A 24,205-nucleotide genomic window follows, 5' to 3' on the forward strand; every position below is an offset into this window, starting at 1 on the left:
CTAAATAAATCTGACCACCAAAGAATCGATGCTTTTGAACTGTGGTCTTAGAGAAGACTCTTGAGAGTCCCTTGGACTGCAAGGAGGTCCAACCAGTCCATTCTAAAGGAAATAAGTCCTGAATATTCATTGGAAGGCCTGATGCTGAAGCTGAAACTCCAATACTTTGGCCACCTGGTGGGAAGAACTGACTCATTTGAAAAGACCCTGGTACTGAGAAAGATTGAAGGCGGGAGGAGATGGGGACGACAGAGGATGAGATGGTTGGATGGCATCACTGACTCAATGGACATGAGTTCGAATAAACTCTGGGAGTTGGTGATGGACAGGGAGGCCTGGCGTGCTGTAGTCTATGGGGTCCCAAGGAGTCGGACACGACTGAGCGACTGAACTGAACTGAACGCGAAACACCTTTCAACGCTAGAGGGCGCGGGAGACCGTGGAATTCCTTCCAGGCTTCGAGGGCGCCTCACAAAACTGGCCTGCAGGGGTGGGGGGCGCGGTGTGAGTGCTGGGCCGGGCGGGCCTTCCCGGTCCCCCTTGTGCGGTGATGGGCAGAGACGGGTCCAGTCTCAAGAGGACTGTCTGATGACCTATCGATGTTACAGGTACTCTTCACCACAAAGGGTTCAAAAAATTACAATTCAGAGTGACCAGGTCTTTAAGCTGTAAACTGTGTGACCTGCAAAAATGAAATAATATAAATAAATTTTATTTTTTTTAAAGGTGGATTAAAGAGTATGTCCTGTGCAATGTTTGGGACATTAGATCAGATCAGATCAGTCGCTCAGTCGTGTCCAACTCTTTGCGACCCCATGAATCTCAGCACGCCAGGCCTCCCTGTCCATCACCAACTCCCGGAGTTCACTGAGACTCATGTCCATTGGATCAGTGATGCCATCCAGCCATCTCATCCTCTGTCGTCCCCTTCTCCTCCTGCCCCCAATCCCCCCCAGCATCAGAGTGTTTTCCAATGAGTCAACTCTTCGCATGAGATGGCCAAAGTACTGGAGTTTCAGCTTCAGCATCATTCCTTCCAAAGAAATCCCAGGGCTGATCTCCTTCAGAATGGACTGCTTGGATCTCCTTGCAGTCCAAGGGACTCTCAAGAGTCTTCTCCAACACCACAGTTCAAAAGCATCAATTCTTGGGCGCTCAGCCTTCTTCACAGTCCAACTCTCACATCCATACATGACCACAGGAAAAACCATAGCCTTGACTAGACGAACCTTTGTTGGCAAAGTAATGTCTCTGCTTTTGAATATGCTATCTAGGTTGGTCATAACTTTCCTTCCAAGGAGTAAGCGTCTTTTAATTTCATGGCTGCAGTCACCATCTGCAGTGATTTTGGAGCCCCCAAAAATAAAGTCTGCCACGGTTTCCACTGTTTCCCCATCTATTTCCCATGAAGTGGTGGGACCGGATGCCATGATCTTTGTTTTCTGAATGCTGAGCTTTAAGCCAACTTTTTCACTCTCCACTGTTACTTTCATCAAGAGGCTTTTGAGTTCCCCTTCACTTTCTGCCATAAGGGTGGTGTCATCTGCATATCTGAGGTTATTGATATTTCTCCCAGCAATCTCGATTCCAGTTTGTGTTTCTTCCAGTCCAGCATTTCTCATGATGTACTCTGCATATAAGTTAAATAAACAGGGTGACAATATACAGCCTTGACGAACTCCTTTTCCTCTTTGGAACCAGTCTGTTGTTCCATGTCCAGTTTTAACTGTTGCTTCCTGACCTGCATACAAATTTCTCAAGAGGCAGATCAGGTGGTCTGGTATTCCCATCTCTTGAAGAATTTTCCACAGTTTATTGTGATCCACACAGTCAAAGGCTTTGGCATAGTCAATAAAGCAGAAATAGATGTTTTTCTGGAACTCTCTTGCTTTTTCCATGATCCAGCGGATGTTGGCAATTTGATTTCTGGTTCCTCTGCCTTTTCTAAAACCAGCTTGAACATCAGGAAGTTCACGGTTCACGTATTGCTGAAGCCTGGCTTGGAGAATTTTGAGCATTACTTTACTAGCGTGTGAAGTGAGTGCAATTGTGTGGTAGTTTGAGCATTCTTTGGCATTGCCTTTCTTTGGGATTGGAATGAAAACTGACCTCTTCCAGTCCTGTGGCCACTGCTGAGTTTTCCAAATTTGCTGGCATATTGAGTGCAGCACTTTCACAGCATCATCTTTCAGGATTTGGAATAGCTCAACTGGAATTCCATCACCTCCACTAGCTTTGTTCGTAGTGATGCTCTCTAAGGCCCACTTGACTTCACATTCCAGAATGTCTGGCTCTAGGTCAGTGATCACACCATCGTGATTATCTGGGTCGTGAAGATCTTTTTTGTACAGTTCTGTGTATTCTTGCCATCTCTTCTTAATATCTTCTGCTTCTGTTAGGTCCATACCATTTCTGTCCTTTATCGAGCCCATCTTTGCATGAAATGTTCCTTTGGTATCTCTGATTTTCTTGAAGAGATCTCTAGTCTTTCCCATTCTGTTGTTTTCCTCTATTTCTTTGCATTGATCTCTGAAGAAGGCTTTCTTATCTCTTCTTGCTATTCTTTGGAACTCTGCATTCAAATGTTTATATCTTTTCTTTTCTCCTTTGCTTTTCGCTTCTCTTCTTTTCACAGCTATTTGTAAGGCCTCCCCAGACAGCCATTTTGCTTTTTTGCATTTCTTTTCCATGGGGATGGTCTTGATTCCTGTCTCCTGTACAATGTCACAAACCTCATTCCATAGCTCATCAGGCACTCTATCTATCAGATCTAGGCCCTTAAATCTATTTTTCACTTCCACTGTATAATCATAAGGAATTTGATTTAGGTCATACCTGAATAGTCTAGTGGTTTTCCCTACTTTCTTCAATTAAAGTCTGAATTTGGCAATAAGGAGTTCATGGTCTGAGCCACAGTCAGCTCCTGGTCTTGTTTTTGCTGACTGTATAGAGCTTCTCCATCTTTGGCTGCAAAGAATATAGTCAATCTGATTTCGGTGTTGACCATCTGGTGATGTCCATGTGTAGAGTCTTCTGTTGTGTTGTTGGTAGAGGGTGTTTGTTATGACCAGTGCATTTTCTTGGCAAAACTCTATTAGTCTTTGTCCTGCTTCATTCTGTATTCCACGGCCAAATTTGACTGTTACTCCAGGTGTTTCTTGACTTCCTACTTTTGCATTCCAGTCCCCTATAATGTTTGGGACATACTTATGCTAAAAAAATCATTCACTGGGCATCCTGTTTTATCTGCAGCCCTATTCATGAGCCGTGGAAAAGGAAGAACTGCGGAGACTGCGTCTTTTTTCTTTGCCCCTTTGCAGGTGTATCTGCATTTATTAACCACGTTCTCTTCTTCTCAGTATTATTTTATATAGAGTTGTTGGAGGCTAATCCCATGGATGGAGGAGCCTGGAAGGCTGCAGTCCATGGGGTCGCTGAGGGTCGGACATGACTGAGCGACTTCACTTTCACTTTTCACTCTCATGCATTGGAGAATCACTTTCACTTTTCACTCTCATGCATTGGAGAAGGCAATGGCAACCCACTCCAGTGTTCTTGCCTGGAGAATCCCAGGGACGGGGGAGCCTGGTGGGCTGCCGTCTGTGGGGTCGCACAGAGTCGGACACGACTGAAGCGACTTAGCAGCAGCACACTTCCTCCGTGGAACTGTGAGTGAACTTGAGGAGGAATTAACACAGTTAATTGGCTGCGATTATAATGACCCTTGGAGGCAGGTGTCCTTCATTTTGGAAGGAGGGTGCTATCTCGGGGTCAAGGATGGGGCACCCAAATGGACACCGAGGTTTCTGTGCAGCGGGTGCCATGCCGGGCTCTGCCAGCAGATGGCGATGGAGGAACGCGCAAGGCCACCACGGCCAGAAAGCGCTTTTCCCGCTTTCCTTCCTTTTATTGAGCACAGGGGCCAGTGGCGGTGTGAGGGTGGCCCCGGGTCCGCTCAGCAGCAGCGCTGACCGACGGTCTTGTGCACGTGTGGCCCCGATCTCAGCACCGAGGCCCCCCGCCCTTTGTCAGGATAGGTGGGGGTGAGGGCGGCCCCTGAGATGGTGAAACTGCGGGTCATGATTAGTCAAATCCATTCCTCCTGCCCGCACTAATCAAGGGTGTTTTAAGACTCGCGTGTCCTCCAGTCAGGAAGCCAGAACCATAAAATACCCGCCGGGGTTGCTCTCTAGAAAGCCGGACTCAGCAGCGTCTAGTTGGAGCTGAGCTGTTAGGACTGGGTGGACCGCTGACCCTCCCACTGGGCGCGGCCGCGTGTCCCTGGAAGCTCGCGCTGCGAGCGCGGAGGCGGAGCCTGGGTCCACCGCGCGGACCGCGGTCCCCGCACCTTGTCCATCGCTTCCCCAGGCTCCCCACGCCCCACGCCCCCTGCTGCTCGGTCTTCATTCGTGAGCGCCCAGCCCGTGCCCGCAGGGGGGCAGATGCCAGAGCGGTCTCTGGTCTCCCTGCCTGGTTGCCTTGTGGATGAACCCGCTCTTTGCTGCAAACCTCTGGTGTTTCAGTGTTTGGGCCTGCTGCCCATGGGGAAAAAAGATAAACCCAGGTTCCTTAACAAATGTAAAACCATTATTACATAGCACTCCGTACTCCCAACCGCCCCACAGATTGCTGACCACCAAAGGTTTGTCTTTGACTCCCTGCAATAGAGAATCTTCTAGAAGGCCCAGGCCTCCGTTTTACAGATTCTGGACCGGCAGTGGGGGGAAAGGTTATTAATCCACGTATAAATCCCCGGCTGCCGTTTCTGTCTTCCTGGTGCCGCTGCGTCCTCAGGCCATGTGTCCGCACCCGGGAGCCCCTCCTGCCCGCCGATCGCCCCCACATCCCCCGCTGCGTCCTCAGGCCATGTGTCCGCACCCGGGAGCCCCTCCTGCCCGCCGATCGCCCCACACCCCCCGCTGCGTCCTCAGGCCACATGTCCCCACCCCGGAGCTGCTCCTGCCCGCCGATCGCCCCACACCCCCCGCAGTGGTGGCCCCGCCCCGTGGCCAGTGGCTTTGCCTCTGTAAAGAGGGCAGTATCAGCCTGTGTGAGCCGCTTTCCTCACCGTCCAGCCTTCCTCTCCCTGGCAGGGCTGCGTAGAGCACAGCAGGCCCCTCAGCGCCCTCTGTTACCCTTCCAGGCGTTATCTACCCTCCATGGGTCTCAAATTACTAGTGTGGTTTGTTTTCTGATGCAACCCCGATTGACACGACACAGCATCAAAAGGTGGCTTAGAAACAGGGGTCATCTCCAGACTGCTGCTGCCACGGATCTAAAAGCCAGAACTGGGACTTCCTTGGTGGTCCAGTGGTTAAGACTCCAGCTTCTGCTACAGGGGGATGTGGGTTCGAAATAAAAATCAAATATATGTATATATTTTCCAAAACCAAGCAGAGGACACCTTCCAGAGGGAAGTGGGAGATGGGAATGGGAGGCGGCATGAGGTTATGAGTGTTCTTCACCCCAAAGGGCTCAGAAAGTTAAACTTCAAGGTAACAAGAGTGTTAGTCTATCAACTAATGTGTAACCAGCAAAAAAAAAAAAATTTTTTTTAATTAAAAAAGAAGTAGGTTTGACTCACTAGGAATGTCTAACCTCAAGTCTCCCTGTTCCTTCCTTCCCAATAGTCCTCTAAGCATCCAGTTAGGTGTCCACTTCTGGAATCTCAAAAGCCCATTTGGGAGGTGGACAGTTCCCATTCTGAAACAGCATGAAGTGAACCACAGACACACTCCCCAGCGAAAGTGGTGAAAATTATTTTTAAATTTATTATGGTGTTTAAATATATTTATTTGTATATTTAGAATTACATATTTATCATATACAAATGTTTATAATACTATATAAATACATTTATTAGTTATATATTTACATAACCTATAAATATAGGTTTATAGTTATGTATGTATAACATTATGTATTTGTTTGTGTTTATTATTTATATATTTTAAATCTATACATACAAATTTTAAGAAATAATATGTTATTTCTATATGGAGAAGGAAATGGCACCCCACTCCACTACTCTTGCCTGGAAAATCCCATGGACGGAGAAGCCTGGTGGGCTGCCATCTATGGGGTTGCAGAGTCGGACATGACTGAAGCGACTTAATAGCAGTAGCAGCATGTTATTTCTATATAAATATATACCATATTATAATACCAAATATATACCATATAGATGTAATATCCAAGTATATTTACTAGTTTATTATTTATACATTTTAAATCTATACATATACATTTTAAGAAATAATATATTGTTTCTATATAAAGATATACCATTTTTGCTGTTGCTATTAAGTCACTTCAGTCGTGTCCAGCTCTGTATGACCCCATAGACGGCAGCCCACCATGCTCCCCCGTCCCTGGGATTCTCCAGGCAAGAACACTAGAGTGGGTTGCCATTTCCTTCTCCAATGCATGAAAAGTGAAAAGTGAAAGTGAAGTCTCTCAGTTGTGTCTGACTCTTAGCAACCCCATGGACTGCAGCCTACCAGGCTCCTCCATCCATGGGATTTTCTAGACAAGAGTACTGGAGTGGGGTGCCATTGCCTTCTCCTATACCATCTTTATATACATGTAAAGTTTCTATATATTTAATGTCTCTGGAAATGAGCCTAAAGGCATACAAAAAATGAAATATTTATTCAAGAAAATCTGCTAAAACTTGGCGAAGGCAGTGACAGTCTGTAACATTGCAGCTATGACCTATTTCCTTCTTCCCCCCACCAGTCCCACTTGATAGCACCTCCACTCCCCCTGGGTGCCGGCAAGGTCACACTCAGGGCACCCTCCCCACCCAGATCCAGACCAAAGTGACATCTTCCTGAGAGGAGCGGTCTTCAGTGGTTTTCATCCCACCCTGCCACCCCTAGCCACCTGCTGCAGAGGCTACATTCCAGGTGAGTGATGTCTGTGACACAGAGGTTCTGCTGGCAAAAACACCAGGACATCCATCAGCCTAGCCCGACTCACCTGTAAAGTGCGCATTCCACGCTGGGAGAAGCGAGTCAAGCAGATCAAAGGCACCCTGGTGACGGCCACTCCTAAAACAGGATTGTCATCCTGAGAGATGACACCGCGGCCCCTGCCCCAGCCTCAGAGTGGTGGCTCAGAGGTTTTTTCCAGGCAGAGAGGAAAGACAAAACAACTGTTTTAAGCCCTTCCATAAACAAGCTGACTTTATTTGCAACAGAGTATGAGGAAGTTCAAAACCACTGAGTTTGAGGTCAACAGAGATTAAAAGGAGACTATAGTGTCTTTAGTTATAAGTTGAATCACAGACTGCTAATCTACCAGAAAAAAAGGGACAACTAAAAAGAGGTCAGAACGACTCTCCAACATTGACCTCAGAAACGATCCTTGCAAACAAGCCCAGATTTAACTGGAACGGTCTGGGAGTAGCCTGTGCCCCAGGGTTCAGATCTAACTGGAACGGTCTGGGAGTAACCCGTGCCCCAGGGTTCTGTCGAGATGCTGCAGCGATCAGCTGCAGTTAATGAAGCTTATTTCCAATTCATGTGTCCAACAAGGGACTTGTGTCCAGAGCTTTCCCATTAGCTAGAAATGGTAACAATGTGGGCAAATATAGAGACTTCTAAAATTATTTACATCTCGTTAAAGGATAAGGAGCTGTTAAGAGAAACAGTACCATTTATAAATAAAAATGCAAAGTGCGTGACAATATATGACAAAAATATTGCAAAGCCTAGGAGGGGAGAGATGGCAGTATACTATTATAAAGTTCTTACTCTGTAGCCGACGTGGATTAGGTATCACTTGGAGGTGAGCTTGGTTAGGTTGAAGATGTGTATATAATATAAGCCCTAAAGCATCGATTAATGAAAAACAAAAGGCCAAAAACACGGGACAAACAGAAAACCACACGATGCTGTGTGGAAACCAGCACCAGCACCCACAGCAAATGCAAGCGGCCTAAACGCGCTGATTAGAGTCTAGATTTCCGATACATAAAAAGCAAGACCCAGTTGACACTTGCTACAAGACGTCTGCTTTAAATGAAACAGTACAAATAGACTGAAAATAAAACGATAGAAAAAGATATACCATGCAGCTCTAAACAAAAGAAAGCTCGAGGAGGCTATATTAACATTATTGACTTCAGAGCAAAGAACATTGCCAGGTCCAAGAGGGGTCACTTCATAACAGGAAGGAATCCATTCATCTAAAGGACACCATGTTTGTGTGTCCTGGTGGATAGACCTGGACTTCCCTGTTGGTGCAGTAGTAAGAATCTGCCCGCAATACAGGAGACCTGGGTTTGATTCCTGAGTGGGGATGATCCCCTGGAGGAGGGAATGGCTACCCACCCCAGCATTCTTGCCTGGAGAGCCCCATGGACGGAGGAGCCTGGCGGGCTACAGTCCTTGGGGACGCCAAGAGTCAGACACAGCTGAGTAAGTAACACGCTCACTCTTCACGCTTCATGGTAGACATAGTTATCGGGTGTGTGAGAAATAAGGATAATACAGTGAACACTAATGTAAGATTTTAACAACTACATAGTGGATTTGATTTTTTTTAATGTTTGCTCTGTGGTTAAAAAAAAAAAAAATATATATATATATATATATAAAGTTAGTTGCCTGGAATCAGAAACAAACGTCCAAAACACATCGTGATGATTTTTAACAGCGTTTGAGTTTGTAACTTTGGCCAGATTTAAAATAGCTTGGAATCTTGCACTAACAAGAAAAACAATTTAGGTGGAAAGATGACAAAGGGAATTGTTTTGGTTGTGGAAATGTGTTAGGAAATGGAGGAAAATACTATTCAAAAGATGTTTTACAAAAAGTGGGAGATTTTTCAATTAAAGCCTCAAAACAATTGCCCATGGAATACAAGGTCTTTCCAATAACACCAAAAATGGATTCGAAATTTGAAAATTTGCAAGTATTTCTCTTTGGTTTTAGTTGAGTCATGTGACATGAGACCCTGCCCGGTTAATATTTTGAATACCTTTTGTCTCAAAGGACATCCAGACCTAGGAAGAAATGTGGCCAATCGATGACCTAAAAGATTGAACTTTGGGGATTCCCTGGTGGTCCAGTGGTTAGGTCTCCCTGCTTCCACTGCCAGGGGACCCGGCTTTGATCCTTGTTTGGGGAACTAAGATCCCACAAGCTGCAGAGCCAAAAAAAAAAAAAAAAAGAAAGAAAAAAAAAAAGATTGAATTTGTGGCTTGGATCTTTTAAACCTCTGACGTTGTCAAAGAAGAATTTCAGCTAAATCTGAAGGGAAAATAGTTGCTGTATGTTTATTTTTATCATGACAGACACTGTTCTACTGGCGTTCAGGTTAAAACTCCAGATGTAATGGGATTATAAAATACAAAAGGTAAACTGCTTTATTCAAGTTTGTGATATATATTTAAAAATTTTGTGCTTAGTTTTTATAGCAGACTTTATGAAAAGCATCATAGATAGGTACGATTGTTTAAATCACTCTGTGTATATTTGCAACTAACACAAATCACCACTATTTTATAGAACTGTTGAGAGAAATAGAAGGCTATGAATTTGCTGATGTGCTTTTGCCAATGCTCATTGGCCGAATCTTGGAAATTTTACAAAGAATTACTGTAATGTCAATTTCAATTCAAGATTTTCTAGAAATGAAAGGAATGTCTGTTGAATGTTCAGTAAGCAAAGGTCCAAAAATGGCAGTCTGTATTTATACATATTTAAACTCACTAATACGTACCATATATGAATGAGCTTGGAGAAGGCACTAGCGACCCACTCCAGCGCTCTTGCCTGGAGAATCCCACCGACAGAGGAGCCCGGTGGGCTGCAGTCCATGGGGTCGCTAAGAGTCAGCCACGACTGAGCGACTTCACTTTCACTTTTCACTCTCATGCATTGGAGAGGGAAATGGCAACCCACTCCAGTGTTCTTGCCTGGAGAATCCCAGGGACAGGGGAGCCTGGTGGGCTGCTGTCTATGGGGTTGCACAGAGTCGGACACGACTGACCTGACTTAGCAGCAGTAGCAGCGTGAATGAGCTAAATTTGAATAGTTGAAAACAGGAAAAGCTTATTTGTAAGCTAGCTGTGCTGTGCTGTGTCTCTGTCATGTCCGACTCTCTGCAGCCCTTTGGACTGTAGGTCACCAGGCTCCTCTGTCCATGGGATTCTCCAGGTAAGAATACTGGAGTGGGTTGCCATGCTCTCCTCTAGGGGGTCTTCCCAGCCCAGGGATGAAACCCTGGGTCTCCTGCATTGCAGGTGGATTCTTTACCATCTGAGCCACCAGGGAAGCCCATAAGCTAGCTACCCAAGTATAAAAATTTATATTTGGGTATACTGCCGGGGTCCAGCCCCAGCTGATCCAGGGTATTCGAAGGAGAGACGGCATAGGCGAGGGTCAGGGAACAACTGCTTAATTACACTTTAATTAAGGATACAAAGAGTAATAGAATGAGGATAGCTCAGTAGGAAAATTCAGTGGAGAAAAGAGGCTGAGTAGCTTGGTTTATGCGGGAGACCAATAAAACTTCAAGACAAGAAGTTTGCACCACTTACGTAGGCCGCAGGCGTCCTTCCGTTCTCCCGAAGGAGAGGAGACACTGAGGCCTCCCCGGTTGGATCTTAGAAGCCCAGGCATAATTAGCAAGCATGGCGGGTTCCGCGCTCCAGATGGAGACTCAGCCGGAAGTTGAAAGAGAGAGCGACATGGGGAGACCAAGTTTTGGTGAACAAGGACCGCACTTTATTTTCCAAAGTAGTTTTTATACCTTAAGTTATGCATAGAGGATAATGGGGGAAGGGGTAGAGTCATGCAGCAAGCCAGGCTTTTTTCCTGTAAACTTATCATATGCAAAAGTTCAGGTGATAGACATCATCTTCTGGCCAGGAGGCCTGTTAACATTTTAAGAAACTTATCTTTCTCTAAAGGTGATTATTCCAAAGTCAGGCGCCAGCCTTCCAAAAAGCATTGGACAAAGCTGCATTTTACATTTCTATACACCCATTATATCAATCAATACACTGCCAAGGACACAGTAGGTAAGGAGTATGGAGACTTAGCAGCAAACATTGGCCCAACAAGTGAAAAACCCTTCACCAATACAATTTCTAATCAATCTTTTAACTACTCAAAGGAATCTGTGTTTAGGCAGTTTAGAACATCTCCTGCCTCTCACAGTTGGGAGGCTCTGAACAATCACATGTGGCCGGAAAAACCCATTCAGGCAGGCTAGAGGATTTCCAAAGGAGTTTGTAGGTTGAAACACTGTCACATCCAAGAATTATTAACTGGAGCTGTAAGCTAACTCTTTTTTCAGAGAGAGGTAGTGGGAGACAGCCCCCCATAAAGTCAGAGGTGTAGGTGAAAGCACAAAGCAGAAAGTAGGCAGACTCTGGTTTTGGGGGTAGATGCTCGAGAATTTCCAGGGGGACTCCTGAGGCTCGATCCCACCTTTGTGTATGCCGAGCCTCCTTCCTCATGACCTTTGCCACGGGCGGAGTGCCTCACACTGGCTCCCGGCAGTGATAGAATTCCAGTTGAGCTATTACAGATCCTCACTCAATATGCAATATGCCGGCTCCCGGCAGTATACGAATTTTTACTTGGGAAGCTCCATAATACAAATCAATAATAATTATTTTACACATTCTTCTGACCCGTCAATATGTTAAAGATTTTAACTTTAACTGGCTGTGTTATGGAATTGGTAGCAAGAAATCAAAGAAAAACTTGAAGGAAGAATGCTTTGTGATATTGATCAATTTAGAGACACTTTTCAAATTATATCATGCCTCTGAATTCAATGTTAATGATACTCAGTCAACAAGAGTTAGTGAATTACTTAATTTGGAAAGATAATTTTGAAAGTGATGGGCTTTTGCATCAAAGTCAAATCAATTCATCTAAAAAGATGAACTGTTTTTGTCATTGACAAGGGAAAGTGAAATTATGGGACTATATTCAGCTCCTGGAAAAGTTTCACGTATATTTAGAACAACGTAGTAAGTGAATCTATTTTTTTCAACTGTGAATTTTGTTAAAACTAAAGACAGATCAAGTATTTCTGATGAAAAGGTAGCATGCAAATTGAGGTGTGCGGTAAGTGTAAAATAACACCAGATTTCAAAGACTTAATGTGGAAATATATATGTATAAAATAGTCCAACAATTTTTACGTTGACTGTATATTGAAATGTTAATATTTTGGCTTACTGGACATATTGGCTTAACTAAAATAAGTGTATTATTTAGATTATTTTCACCTGCTTACTTTTTAAATGTAGCTGCTGGAAAATTTAAATTTTTACAGCAAAGGAAACAATACACAAAGTGAAAAAGCAACCTAAAGAATGGGAGAAAATACTTGCAAACAATATATCCAATAAGGGGTTAATATCCAAAATGTATAAGGAACTCATACAATCAATAGCAAAAACAGAACAACAACAACCCAATCAAAATCTGGGCAAAGCTCCTAAATAGCTCCTAAATTTTTCTAAAGAAGACATAAACATGGCCAACAGGTATATGAAAAGATGCTCAATATCACTAATCACCAAGAAAATATAAGTGAAAGTCACAGTGAGATATCACCTCTCGCCTGTTAGGATGGCTTCTAGCAAAAAAGCCAAAAGATAACAGGTATCGGCAGGTATTGGAAAAAGCGGAATACCAGTATACTGCTGATTGGATGTAAACTGGCACAGCCACTATGGAAAACAACGTGGAAAACAGCATCAGCCACTATGGAAAACAGCGTGGAAAACAGCATCAGCCACTATGGAAAACAGCATCAGCCACTATGGAAAACAGAGTGGAAAACAGCATCAGCCACTATGGAAAACAGCATGCAAAACAGCATGGGGTTTCCTCAAAATATTAAAAACGGAAGTGTCCTATGATCTAATAATCACACTTCTGGGTATATGTCCAAAGAAAATAAAATCACTATCTCAGAGCGATATCTACACTCCTTTGTTCATTACAGCATTATTTACAGCAGCCAAGATATGGAAAGGGCTAAGGGTTCATGAACAGATGAGTGGATGAAGAAATGCGAAATCCTGCCATTTGCAACGATGGAGAGGCACTTGGAGGACGTTATGCTAAGTGAAATAAACCAGACAGAAAGACAAATATTGCATGATCTTACATGTGAAATCTTAAACAAAACAAAACAAAACAAACCTTCATGGTAACAGAGAAGAGAAGGATGGTTGACTAGGAGCAAAAAGGAGATATGGATCAAAGGATACCAACCTTCAGTTATAAGATGAATAAATTCTAGAGACCTAAAGTACAGCACAGCGATTACTGTGCTGTTAATAACATATTGTATACTTGAAATTTTCTAAAAGGGATCTCAAGCGTTTTCACTACACACAGGAAAAATGGCAACTGAAGTGATTGATATTAGCTTGATAATAGTAATTATCTCACATTGTATACTTATACCAAACATTGCATTGTACATCTTAAATGTACAACTTTTATTTGTAAATCATACCTCATTCAAGCTGGAAAAAATCAAGATCTGTGCTTCACATTATACATCTTTTGAATAGCGCTGATCTAAGCTAGGACAGGAAGGAATGATGCTAAAGCTGAAACTCCAGTACTTTGGCCGCCTCATGTGAAGAGTTGACTCATTGGAAAAGACTCTGATACTGGGAGGGATTGGGGGCAGAAGAAGGGGATGACAGAGGACGAGATGGCTGGATGGCATCAGTGACTCGATGGACCTGAGTCTGGGTAAACTCTGGGAGTTGGTGATGGACAGGGAGGCCTGGTGTGCTGTGATTCATGGGGTCGCAAAGAGTCGGACATGACTGAGCGACTGAACTGAACTGAAGCTAGGACACAGAGTTCTGCTCAAGAAGCTGAGGCCATAGATGTCTGACCAGCTGCAAGCCTCATGCCCTGTAGTCCTAGCCACAGACTGACTGGTTTTGGGGGAGAATCAAATGGGTTAATGGGCTTCCTAGGTGGCAGCTAGCGGTAGAGAACCCGCCTGCCAATGCAAGAGACTTAAGAGATGCAGTTCCATCCCTGGGTGGGGAAGATCCCCTGGGGTAGGACATGGCAACCCACTCCAGTATTGTTGCCTGGAAAGTCCCATGGACAGAGGACCCTGGCCGGCTAGAGTCCACAGGGTCGCAAAGAATCGGACAGGACTGAAGCGACTTAGCATGCATACAAACGGGTTAATACATATAAAGTGCACAGAAGTAAGTCTATGTGTTAGCTCTTATTATTGTTACTGTTATTTGTATTGTTGACCAAGATTTCTAGAACTTGAACTCAGCAGAGAAGCACACCAAGGAGAGTAAGGCTTGGCCCAGCTTGAGAATTCGCATATCACCCATAAAAGATCAAACTGCACTGAGCTGAGGACCCTCTGTGATCAGCTGGTCCACTCAGGGCCATGATTTCCGGGAGGCGGGCAAAGCAGTTTCCTCGATGCAGAATTTAAGAGGAGTGGGGAACCAAGAAAACTCAGGACTCTGGATACATAATATTCAAATGCAAGATTTTAATAAATCCAAGTCAATGTCCCAAACCCACAAGGAACAGAAGATCTAAATGGTAAATAAAGACAGGAGAGGTATTGCTGGTTTCCACCACACCAGGCTCCATGCGGCTCGGTAGCCTTGAGCCAGCCGCCCCCCACGACCAGCTCTCGGTCCAGGGCAGAGCGATTCTGGCTACAGGCCGGACGGCGCTGCGCCTGCACCGGCAGTCAATGCTCGGCCCTCGAAGAGCCGCCTCCAGAAGGTAGGAATCGGGCCGCGCGGGGCCTGCCGGAACGCCCAGGCTGCCCCGCGGCTCCTCCCAGCGTGCCCCGCGGCTCCTCCCAGCGTGCCCCGCGGCCCTTCCCAGCGTGCCCCGCGGCCGAGTAGCCAGAGTCCCACTGAGGCCGTTGCCACCTTCAGTCCGCCGGTGGTGCTCACTCGCTGGGACGCAGCACCATGATATCCCCTTGGCAGGGCTTCGGCTGGACGGCTCAGCTCTTCAGCTCCAGCAGCGCCCTGGACGTCCTGGTGATAGTTTTGTACTTCCTGTTGGTTCTGGGCATCGCGCTGTGGGTGAGTGGGGGCCTGGCGTGGGGCAGGGGAGGAGCGAACCCCACCTGCCTGTCACCCGGCCCCGCCTCGCCTCCCGCTTGTCCTGCTCCTGCGCAGCCCTTTGCCGGGAGCTCTCCAGCATCCCTGTGCAGCTACTCCACCAAGAAGAAGGGCAAGCAGGTGCAAGCCCATCTCCCCTACCCGCCCGCCCGGATAAACAGGTCAGATGGCCCAGCGCGCACGGCCTGGGACCCACGCTGTGTGCGATACGGAGGTGCCGTGGTGGTCGCAGGAGCGGCCGCAGAGCCCTACAGGGCCGGGTTCGGTATTGAGGGCTTTGAGCGTGGCGCATCCTCAAAACCAGGCTGTGCGTCACAGATGAGGAAAAACAGATTGGCAGAGGCTGAGTGACCACAGAGAATGATGGAGTGCGGCCCTGAACCTAGAGCTGCCCCTTCCTGAGGCATGAGGGGAGCCGTCAGAGGCCCTGGCTGCGAAACCTCAAAGGTCACATCTATTTCCGGGCCCTAAGTATTCCATTGAATTTGAATTGAGCACTTACGTACTCTCTAGTGTAAAGTCCTCTTAATGGGTTGGAGACCGGGTCTGTGGTACTGCCATCTGCCTGCTAACGCTTCACCTGTTGTTCAGTCACTAAGTCGTGTCTGACTCTTTGTGATGCCATGAACTACAGCACGCCAAGCTCCTCTCCCTTGGAATTTGCTCCAGTTCAGGTCCATTTAGTCAGTGTTGCTGTCTAACCACCCCACTCCAGTACTCTTGCCTGGAAAATCCCATGGATGGAGGAGCCTGGTAGGCTGCGGTCCATGGGGTCGCTACAAGTCAGACACGACTGAGCGACTTCACTTTCATTTTTCACTTTCATGCATTGGAGGAGGAAATGGCAAACCACTCCAGAATTCTTGCCTGGAGAATCCCAGGGACGGGGGACCCTGGTGGGCTGCCGTCTGTGGGGTCGCACAGAGTCGGACACGACTGAAGCGACTTAGCAGCAGCAGCAGCAGCAGCTGTCTAACCATCTCATCGTCTGCTGCCCCCTGCTCCTTTTGCCTTCAGCCTCTCCCAGCATCAAAGTCTTTTCCAATGAGTCGGCTCTTTGCTTAACTTGTAAGCACTCACAGAGATGTCCCTAAGATATACCCTCAGAGCCAGACAGCAAAAGGTCAGAGGGCAGGGCAGAAGACTCTGGCTTCGGTCATGGTATGGCCCCTCGGCTAAGCTGTTAACCATCAGAAGCCTCTCCCGGCCTGCTTTATGAGCAGGAGTACCTGGTGACGATGTCACTGTTTGCCGACTAAGGGGAGATTTTGTTCTGGGCCTCTCCCGCCCAGTTGGAGCTTACCTGCCCATGTGACCTTTAAGCGGAGTGCTTCGTGAGGTTATCAGCAGATCTTAGTGTGCAGAATCTGGCCCTTCCAAGCAGGATCTTTGGACAGTCTCTTGAGGGCTTACCATGCTGTGTGAGTGGGCAGATGGAGTAATGGAAATATGGTCTCCATCTTCTTAAGAGAATTTTTTTTTATCTCTTCCAAGTGGAAAGAAGTCTGAGATTTATCTAGATCATTCAAATGAATGATTTTTTTTTTCAGATTGGCTTCCATTATGAGAAGCATTCCAGGTGGTGCAGTGGTAGAGAATCCGCCTGCCAGTGCAGGAGATGCAAGAGATGAGGGTTCGCTCCGTGGGTCGGGAGGATCCCCTGGAGTAGGAAATGGCAATCTGCTCCAGTATTCTTGCCTGGGGAGCTCGCATGGACAGAGGAGCCTGATGGGCTGCACTCCATGGGGTCACAAGGAGTTGGACACGGCCGAGCGCACACGCGTGTGGGAAGCATGCTCCTAGGCGGCCAGGCTGCGCTCTAGTGGTGGGCGCTTGTTGGGGATCCTTCCCCCAGCCACCCTCAATCAGGAAGCCCCACCCAGCTTTCTTCTGGGCCCAGGTGGGGTCTAGGTCTGGCCAGGCTCAGAGGACCTGTCAACCTTCTGGACGCTTCCAAAGGAAACCCGCTGTTCCTTTTGTTCTTCTAAGAGCCAGAAAGCATGCACTGCTGTCCAGAATGCTTTCATCTCTTTCCTTCTCTGTATTGTTATTTTTCCTTTGGTTCTCTTAAAAAATCGTATATTGTTTTTAATCACATGTTAATTATAAGAAGTAAAAAGATCCATTAATTGTCAGGAGCAGTTACTGTTCTTCCTTATCCTTTCCCAGCCCCTGAGATCCCCAGGGGCCATGTGTTCCTTCTCCCCTTTCTCAGTGCTTACAGAGACACACCCCTGAAAGGGAAGTGGGAACCCACTCCGGTATTGTCTGGAGAAGCCCATGGACAGAGGAGCCTGGCGAGCTACAGTCCGTGGGTCCCAAAGAGCTGGACACGACTCAGCGACTAAACAACGACACAGACACACAGGCAGAGTTTGTGCATTTTGGTTCTGCAGAAAACGTGGTCATATCATACACATCACTCCGCAGCTCGCTTCTCCCCTTACACACGACGTGAAGTGCTTCTGGGCCTAAGTAGAGAGCTAGCTTGTTGCACGATAGTCAGAGAAATGTGTGTGATTCAGCTCTTCCCTGCTCACTGACACTGAGGCTATTGCCAGGCCGTGGTTTTAACGTGTTGTGCTTTTAATCTGTGTAGCATGGATTCCTGAAATTGGAATTGCTATGCAGCATATGAGCACACCCTTGCCCCAAGCTCTCGCTGACCTGGTGTGTTACTTCTAATTTAATTTTGGGAAGGAGGTGGGGGCAGGCTGCTGAATGAATAGTGATAAGTCACCGCAAGTTTGATTTGCACTTTCTGGACTCAGCCTCCTGTGAAGCTGACCATCTCCTCACGAGCTTGTTGTCCACTGATTTTCCTCTGTGAATAGCCAGATTATGTGCCCATTTTTGAATTGGGTTGTTCAACCTTGCGTTTATCAGCTTGTCTGTCATTTGAGTTGGCTAATTTGTTTTTCCCAAACTGTCATTCTTTAGGCCAGCGGTTCTCAGCCTCAGGATTCCTGACGTGGGACCAGATGATTCCTTGTTGTGGGGTCTTCCTTGCGTACTGTAGGATGCTGAGAAGCGCCCCAAGCCCTACCCCTGCACAGCCAGAAGTATCTCCAGACAGTGCCAGCTGTCCCCTGGAGGGTGGGGTGAGAACCCTCGGTCTAGACTGTTACTGGCATGTTTCTGACACTTCAATAAGTCAAATATCTCTCCTTTCTTTTACATCTAGATTTCATTCCTGGCTTGCTCAGCAAAGTTTTCCCCACTCCAAGGATATACAAATATTATTTTAAATTTCTTCTAATATTTTATGGGTTTTTACAAGTATGTAAATCTCTTGAACATCTGGAGTTTGCTTTTGTATATAATGTGATGGAAGACTCGAGCTTTATTTTCTTCTGGTTATTAAGCAAACCACCCTTTTCTTTACTGATAGGAATTGCCCACATTTGCTCCTTTCTGGAATCATTCATCAGCTTCTGTCCCTGAAGCCCCACAGGGAAAGCTTGTCTTTGTTGCTGTTGTCTTGGGTCCTTTAAGATGCTTAAGGGGAACAAATTTACATATTTGTTTGTTTCTGTTATCAGTCTCAGCCTGAGATCTTTGAGAAAGTGGTGAATGCACCTTCTGCTCCAGCAGCCCTCCTGCTGTGGTCAGTGGATCATTCTAGAAGGAGAGCAGGGAAGAAGAAAGAGGCAAGATGTGTGTAACCACTTTCTTCCCAGGACCTCCTCTCCCCTGTCTGGTTCTTTCTTTAATGGAAAAAGAGTGATTTTATTCACCTTAGAACATTTTGTAAATTCCTTCTAAAAGTCCTAATGTGCATGTCCTTACACCGTGCTGATGCTTCCTTAGAAAAGGCCAGCTCTGAGCATCACAGGCTCCTGATCAGCGCTCAGTGGATGGACGACTGAGCCTGGCTTCAAGTGCCTGACTTAGAGAGCGCTTCTTTGGTGATGTGAGGGGACTTGGTTATAATGCAAGTGCCTGACTTAGAGAGCGTTTCTTTGGTGATGTGAGGGGACTTGGTTATAATGCAAGTGCCTGACTTAGAGAGCGTTTCTTTGGTGATGTGAGGGGACTTGGTTATAATGCAAGTGCCTGACTTAGAGAGCGTTTCTTTGGTGATGTGAGGGGACTTGGTTATAATGCAAGTGCCTGACTTAGAGAGCGTTTCTTTGGTGATGTGAGGGGACTTGGTTATAATGCAAGTGCCTGACTTAGAGAGCGTTTCTTTGGTGATGTGAGGGGACTTGGTTATAATGCAAGTGCCTGACTTAGAGAGCGTTTCTTTGGTGATGTGAGGGGACTTGGTTATAATGCAAGTGCCTGACTTAGAGAGCGCTTCTTTGGTGATGTGAGGGGACTTGGTTATAATGCAAGTGCCTGACTTAGAGAGCGCTTCTTTGGTGATGTGAGGGGACTTGGTTATAATGCAAGTGCCTGACTTAGAGAGCGCTTCTTTGGTGATGTGAGGGGACTTGGTTATCATGCAGATACTCTGGATGGCTGTCATAAGTTCACCGCACAGAAACGCGTTTTTGTCAACCAGCGGTCATCCTTGGGTCCTGCTGTTTTAGGCAATCCAGGAAACCCTGGGATTGTCCCTTGACCATATTGGAGTCTGAGGATCAGAGCTGGGGACCGGAGGAGAGAGCCTCTGGGTGCATGGGGAGGACACCATAATCTTGGCAGCGTGACTGTCCTCCTGGAAGAAGCTGGGCTGTGTTCACCTTCTCCATCCCCAGTCGATTAAGGCATTTGCAGACCACTCATCTCCCAGACTGATGGGAACCACAGCACTGGTTAACCATTCGGGGCGGGGCGGGGCGGGGCGGGGCGGGGCGCGGGAAATAAGGCAATATTGTTTTCACAGGCGTGTAAAGAAATGGATATGCCTGTGCAGTCTCACAGCTGGGAGGGACCATGGGCCCTCCTCTAACTCGGTGGGCAAAGACTTCTCTTCCTAAACAAACAAACAAACAAAAAATGAAGAGGGGAATGGGATCTCTGCAAAGGACGTTTACCTGTGAATGAGTCATCACTGGTTCCTTGGATTCCCCCACCCCGTTTAAGGTGGTCATGTCGTGCAGTCGTGGGACAGAGGAAGACTTCTTCCTGGCTGGACGCAGCCTCGTGTGGTGGCAGGTGAGCGCGCCCCGTGGGGCCCCGGGGGCTGCGTGCGGGTTTGTTTGCTGCTTCCACGCAGGTGCCTTTTACCCACACAATGTAGAGTTGCGGAATCAGGAACGCCACCTCAGTAGTCGTTCCCTCAGCTCTCAAGTAGTTTCTTACATAAGTGTTCCCTTAGCTCAGTTTAGTCCAACAGCCGTCACTAGGTGCCTGGGAGGTGCAGAGCCTGGCGCTGGGCTCTGGGGCCCAGACCAGGTGGAGGGAGCCCTGCTCTCTGAAGTGCGCAGTGCAGACTGGGGGTTGGATGTGACTCCTGTTTTCATTCTTAGAATTACTGCTTTAATAAACTGTGGTATGGTATTATTAAAAGGAATTGCAATAAAAGAGGAGTTTTACCACTCCAGCTTTCTTTCTTTTATACTTCTACTTGGGCAGTGAGTGTCCAGTGGGTATGAGTTGCTCTCATCGGGGCCTCCATGGGGCTTATTCCTGGGTTGGTGCTCAGGCCTCCTCTTACCTGGCTCCATGGTGGTGAGACTGAAACTCAGTGCCCCCTCCTGCCCCGTGTTGCCTCTGGGCTTCCCACCTTTACTGCTGCTTCACCAGCTGCTCATTTGAGGTCCCCTGGCTGCTTCCTTCCCATCTCCCTGGCTTCTTAACTCTGCAGTTACACTCCCACACCTGGCGACTTGGCATTCAAGACCACTTGCTGGAATGCTGGCAAGCCCCAGCCCTCTGCCTGCACTCCAGCCTGTGTCCCTCTGCCCGTCTAGCCCCTCACTTGGAAGGCCTGGCAGCCACTGCACACGACACGGCCTCTGCGCAGTTGCCCGCCCAACCCGCCCCGCCATCTCTCGTCCCTGAAGGGCAGCTTCAGCCGTCTAGCTGCTCAGGCTGATAACACGGGGAGTCGCGTCCGACTCTCCGTTCTCTCTCAGCCCATCTTCTGGTCCATCAGGGAGTCCATCAGGAGGACCTCTTCTCATCATCCTTCATGCGGGTTCCTTGTAACAGCTTCTGTCTGGACTCCGTCCTTCCACCGGCACTCCTCCACTTCCAGCCTCAGCAAGGCAGCCAGGGGGTAGGACATGCCGCCTTACTGCTTACAGCCCTCTGGGGGCTCCTGCTCACCCAGCATGTCACCCAGTCTGTCAGGCCACAGATGGATGACCCGCACCTCCTTACCTGCATGACCCTGAGACATTCAGCCGTGCTCCTACCTCAGGGACTCTGACCCTGCCGCTCCCGTGGCCTGGAGGCCCCGCTGCCACAGGCCCCCGGGCTGCCCTCAGCCCTCCTCAGGAAGGCCGGCGCCGCCCTCCCCACTGCTCAGCAGTTCCTGTCTGCCTTCCTACCTTCTCCTTCTCTGTAGGAATTCACTGCTTGCCACTGGCTACTGTGCTACAAAATAATCCCCTGACTTACTTGTTTATACTCTTGTATAGCAGAGTGCTAGCTTCACGAGGGCAAGGATCTGTTTTACTCACCGATGTCTAGTACTTGCAATGCTGTCTGGCACATAGTTCGCAGTGGACATATTTATAGTTAATTAATAAATGATGACTTTTTAGCCTACCTTTTCATTTAATTGGAGAAGGGAATGGCATCCCACTCCAGTATTCTTGCTTGGAGAATCCCATGGACAAAGGAGCCTGGCAGCCTTTGGTCCATGGGGTCACAAAGAGTTGGACATGACTTTGTGACTAACACTTTCATTTAATCATGTGCTGAGGTCTCCCTAAGTCTTTATAAATGTTGGTAGATAGATAGACTTTTATACACAGTTGCATAGTGATACATCATATGGACAGTCCACTATTTATGTACCATATTTTGGGGCAATTTAATCTGTGTGTAGTTTTTCATCATTATGATAAGGGTGGCAGGTAAACGTAACTGCTGAGTGCTTGCTGTGTGCCTGCCCCGAGGCGCGCGCCTCCGTTCTCGCTGCTGCATGCGTGGCGCCTGCGGCCTCAGCTGCGGCCTCAACTAGTGCAGTTTGCGTGTCGTGGTTCAAACCCACCCGCCCCGGTCACAGTGATGCTCTTGGTGCTGAGTGCTGCTTTATCTTACGTTACTTTTGTCAGTGCTTTGTGTTTTGTTTTTACCTAAAAGGCCTTGTTATTTTCAGCCTCTCTTAATCATTTGGTTTTCAGTGACCTTCTGTCACATACAGCACAGTATTTGGGTTTGGATTTTTATGGCTATCTCTACTCAACTAAAAAGCTATTATTGGTTTAGGAGGGATTTTGTTCATTTTAAATGCCTCTGGGATTTTTTATTTGGAAAGTAACAGATGCTGGTTGTTAAAAACACACACACACAAAGTTAAAATCCAATTATAGAACTTGAAATTTTCTCCCATTCTATTTCTATAACAGTGATTCCAGTCCCCAAAAGTACTTTTTATATATGTCCTACCAGAATCACACCCATGTGTATGTACACACACATGTGCACAGGGGTGTGCGCACACAATGCACTTTAATACGATTAAAGCATACATGCTGCTTGCCTTGTTTGCATCGCTTGATGGGCTCCTTTAGGCTGCGCCGGGTTTCATCATACCCACCACCTTAGCGCTGTAGCCATGCTCTTACAGCCCAGCTGTCAAGCTGCCTACGCTAACCCCGAGCAGCGACGGCGTCACACCCCTGCTGCATTGCTGCAGGCGCAGGGCAGGCCGGGCTCAGGGCAGCGTAAGAATGGCCGTGCTGCTTTTCTCATTTCATCCCTCTTTTTACTTGGCTTCTAATTTATGGTGAGGCTTTAGTGTAGAAAAAGGGCAAATGGGAATTCTGCCCAAGGTGGACTCTCTTTTGAGGAAATGTGAAATTCAGCTTGAGGTTACATTTGTGAAAATTAGTTTTTGGAGTTGGATAAGAGTTCTGATCTGTAATTGTCTTTTTTTTTGTAATTGTCTTTTGATTTTCAGATAGGTGCTTTTCTTTTTGCCTCCAATATTGGCACTGGCCACTTTATGGGTCTGGCTGGAAAAGGGGCGTCTTCAGGGATCGCTGTTGGCGCCTTCGAGTGGAACGTGAGTAGTGCCTTTGGTGGCCGCGAGCCTCCACTTCTGTGTGCCCAGATGAAATTCAGAAAGGCCTGAGTAAACGGGAAAGACTCCTTGGGAAGTCATAGAAGGAAGGAACCAAGTCTTTCATTTCTCAAAAGGATGGTGCTCGTTTTCATTCTTCTTAGCAAAGTGATAAAGAGACAGTGTTTTTATTCCAGGGACCATAGGAGTACAGTTAGGAGACTACTCAGGTGGGATCATAGTGACAAATACATACAGACATAAACATTCGTGTATATACACACAGATACGTGTGTACATGTGTGTGTGTGTATTTGTCTGGGTATATACATTTCCAGTATACAGTTGACCCTTGAACAGCACACGTTTAAACTGTGCAGGTCCACTTACACACAGATATTTTTCCGAAAATACAGTACCGGTATTTTCATTTCACAGATCTTTAAATTGACTTAAGTGGAGACAAGTTTGTGTTTGATTAGAGAGCACCGTATGTGGAATCAAAAGAACTAGGGTTTGAGTCCTGATTCTGTCCAAACTCTTTCAGCTTCACCCTTGGGTGAGTCATTTTTCAGTTTGTTTTTGAGGCAGATTTAGCATTATGCAGATTTTTCACTAGATGGGAGTAGGTCAACTGTACATGGAGAATAGGGTCAGCTGAATTCTTTGAGATATTCAAGTGATTACTATAAAACTCCTAATTGATCTATGAATACCAGTTTCAACTATAAAACTTATAAAATGGATTATTTATTTTTAATCTGTGGGATATGGATGTATTTGTTGTAGGATGTAGAGTTTGTTCACCTAAGTTATAAGTGAATTTATAAGTTTTGGGTTAATTAACCTATATCTATATAAATCACCTGACTTTTTTTATAAATCAGAAAGCTCCCTCTTTCTGGGTCTCATCTTTCTCCTGGTAGACTACAAAAAGAAATAACACTTCTAACAGAGTCAGC

General features: G+C 46.6%; 1 protein-coding gene across 5 annotated transcripts in view; it reads left to right on the plus strand.

Moving 5' to 3' along the window:
- Positions 1–14,114: 14,114 nt before the first annotated feature.
- The window catches only part of LOC102398949 (sodium/glucose cotransporter 1), a 50,541-nt gene continuing 40,450 nt past the window's right edge, over positions 14,115–24,205 (plus strand). For 2 of the 5 annotated variants that reach the window (XM_006065610.3, XM_044930615.1), the window contains exons 1-3: positions 14,115–15,079; positions 20,150–20,221; positions 23,142–23,246. In XM_006065610.3, coding sequence (XP_006065672.3) covers positions 14,963–15,079; positions 20,150–20,221; positions 23,142–23,246 — 294 coding nt within the window. In that variant the 5' untranslated portion in view covers positions 14,115–14,962. Of the gene's footprint in view, positions 15,080–18,058; positions 18,220–19,949; positions 20,222–23,141; positions 23,247–24,205 lie in introns of all 5 variants that reach the window. The other 3 variants (XM_044930616.1, XM_044930617.1, XM_044930618.1) reach the window with 3 other exon arrangements.

The sequence above is a fragment of the Bubalus bubalis genome, chromosome 17 (assembly GCF_019923935.1).
Source record: "Bubalus bubalis isolate 160015118507 breed Murrah chromosome 17, NDDB_SH_1, whole genome shotgun sequence".
Classification (NCBI taxonomy): domain Eukaryota; kingdom Metazoa; phylum Chordata; class Mammalia; order Artiodactyla; family Bovidae; genus Bubalus; species Bubalus bubalis.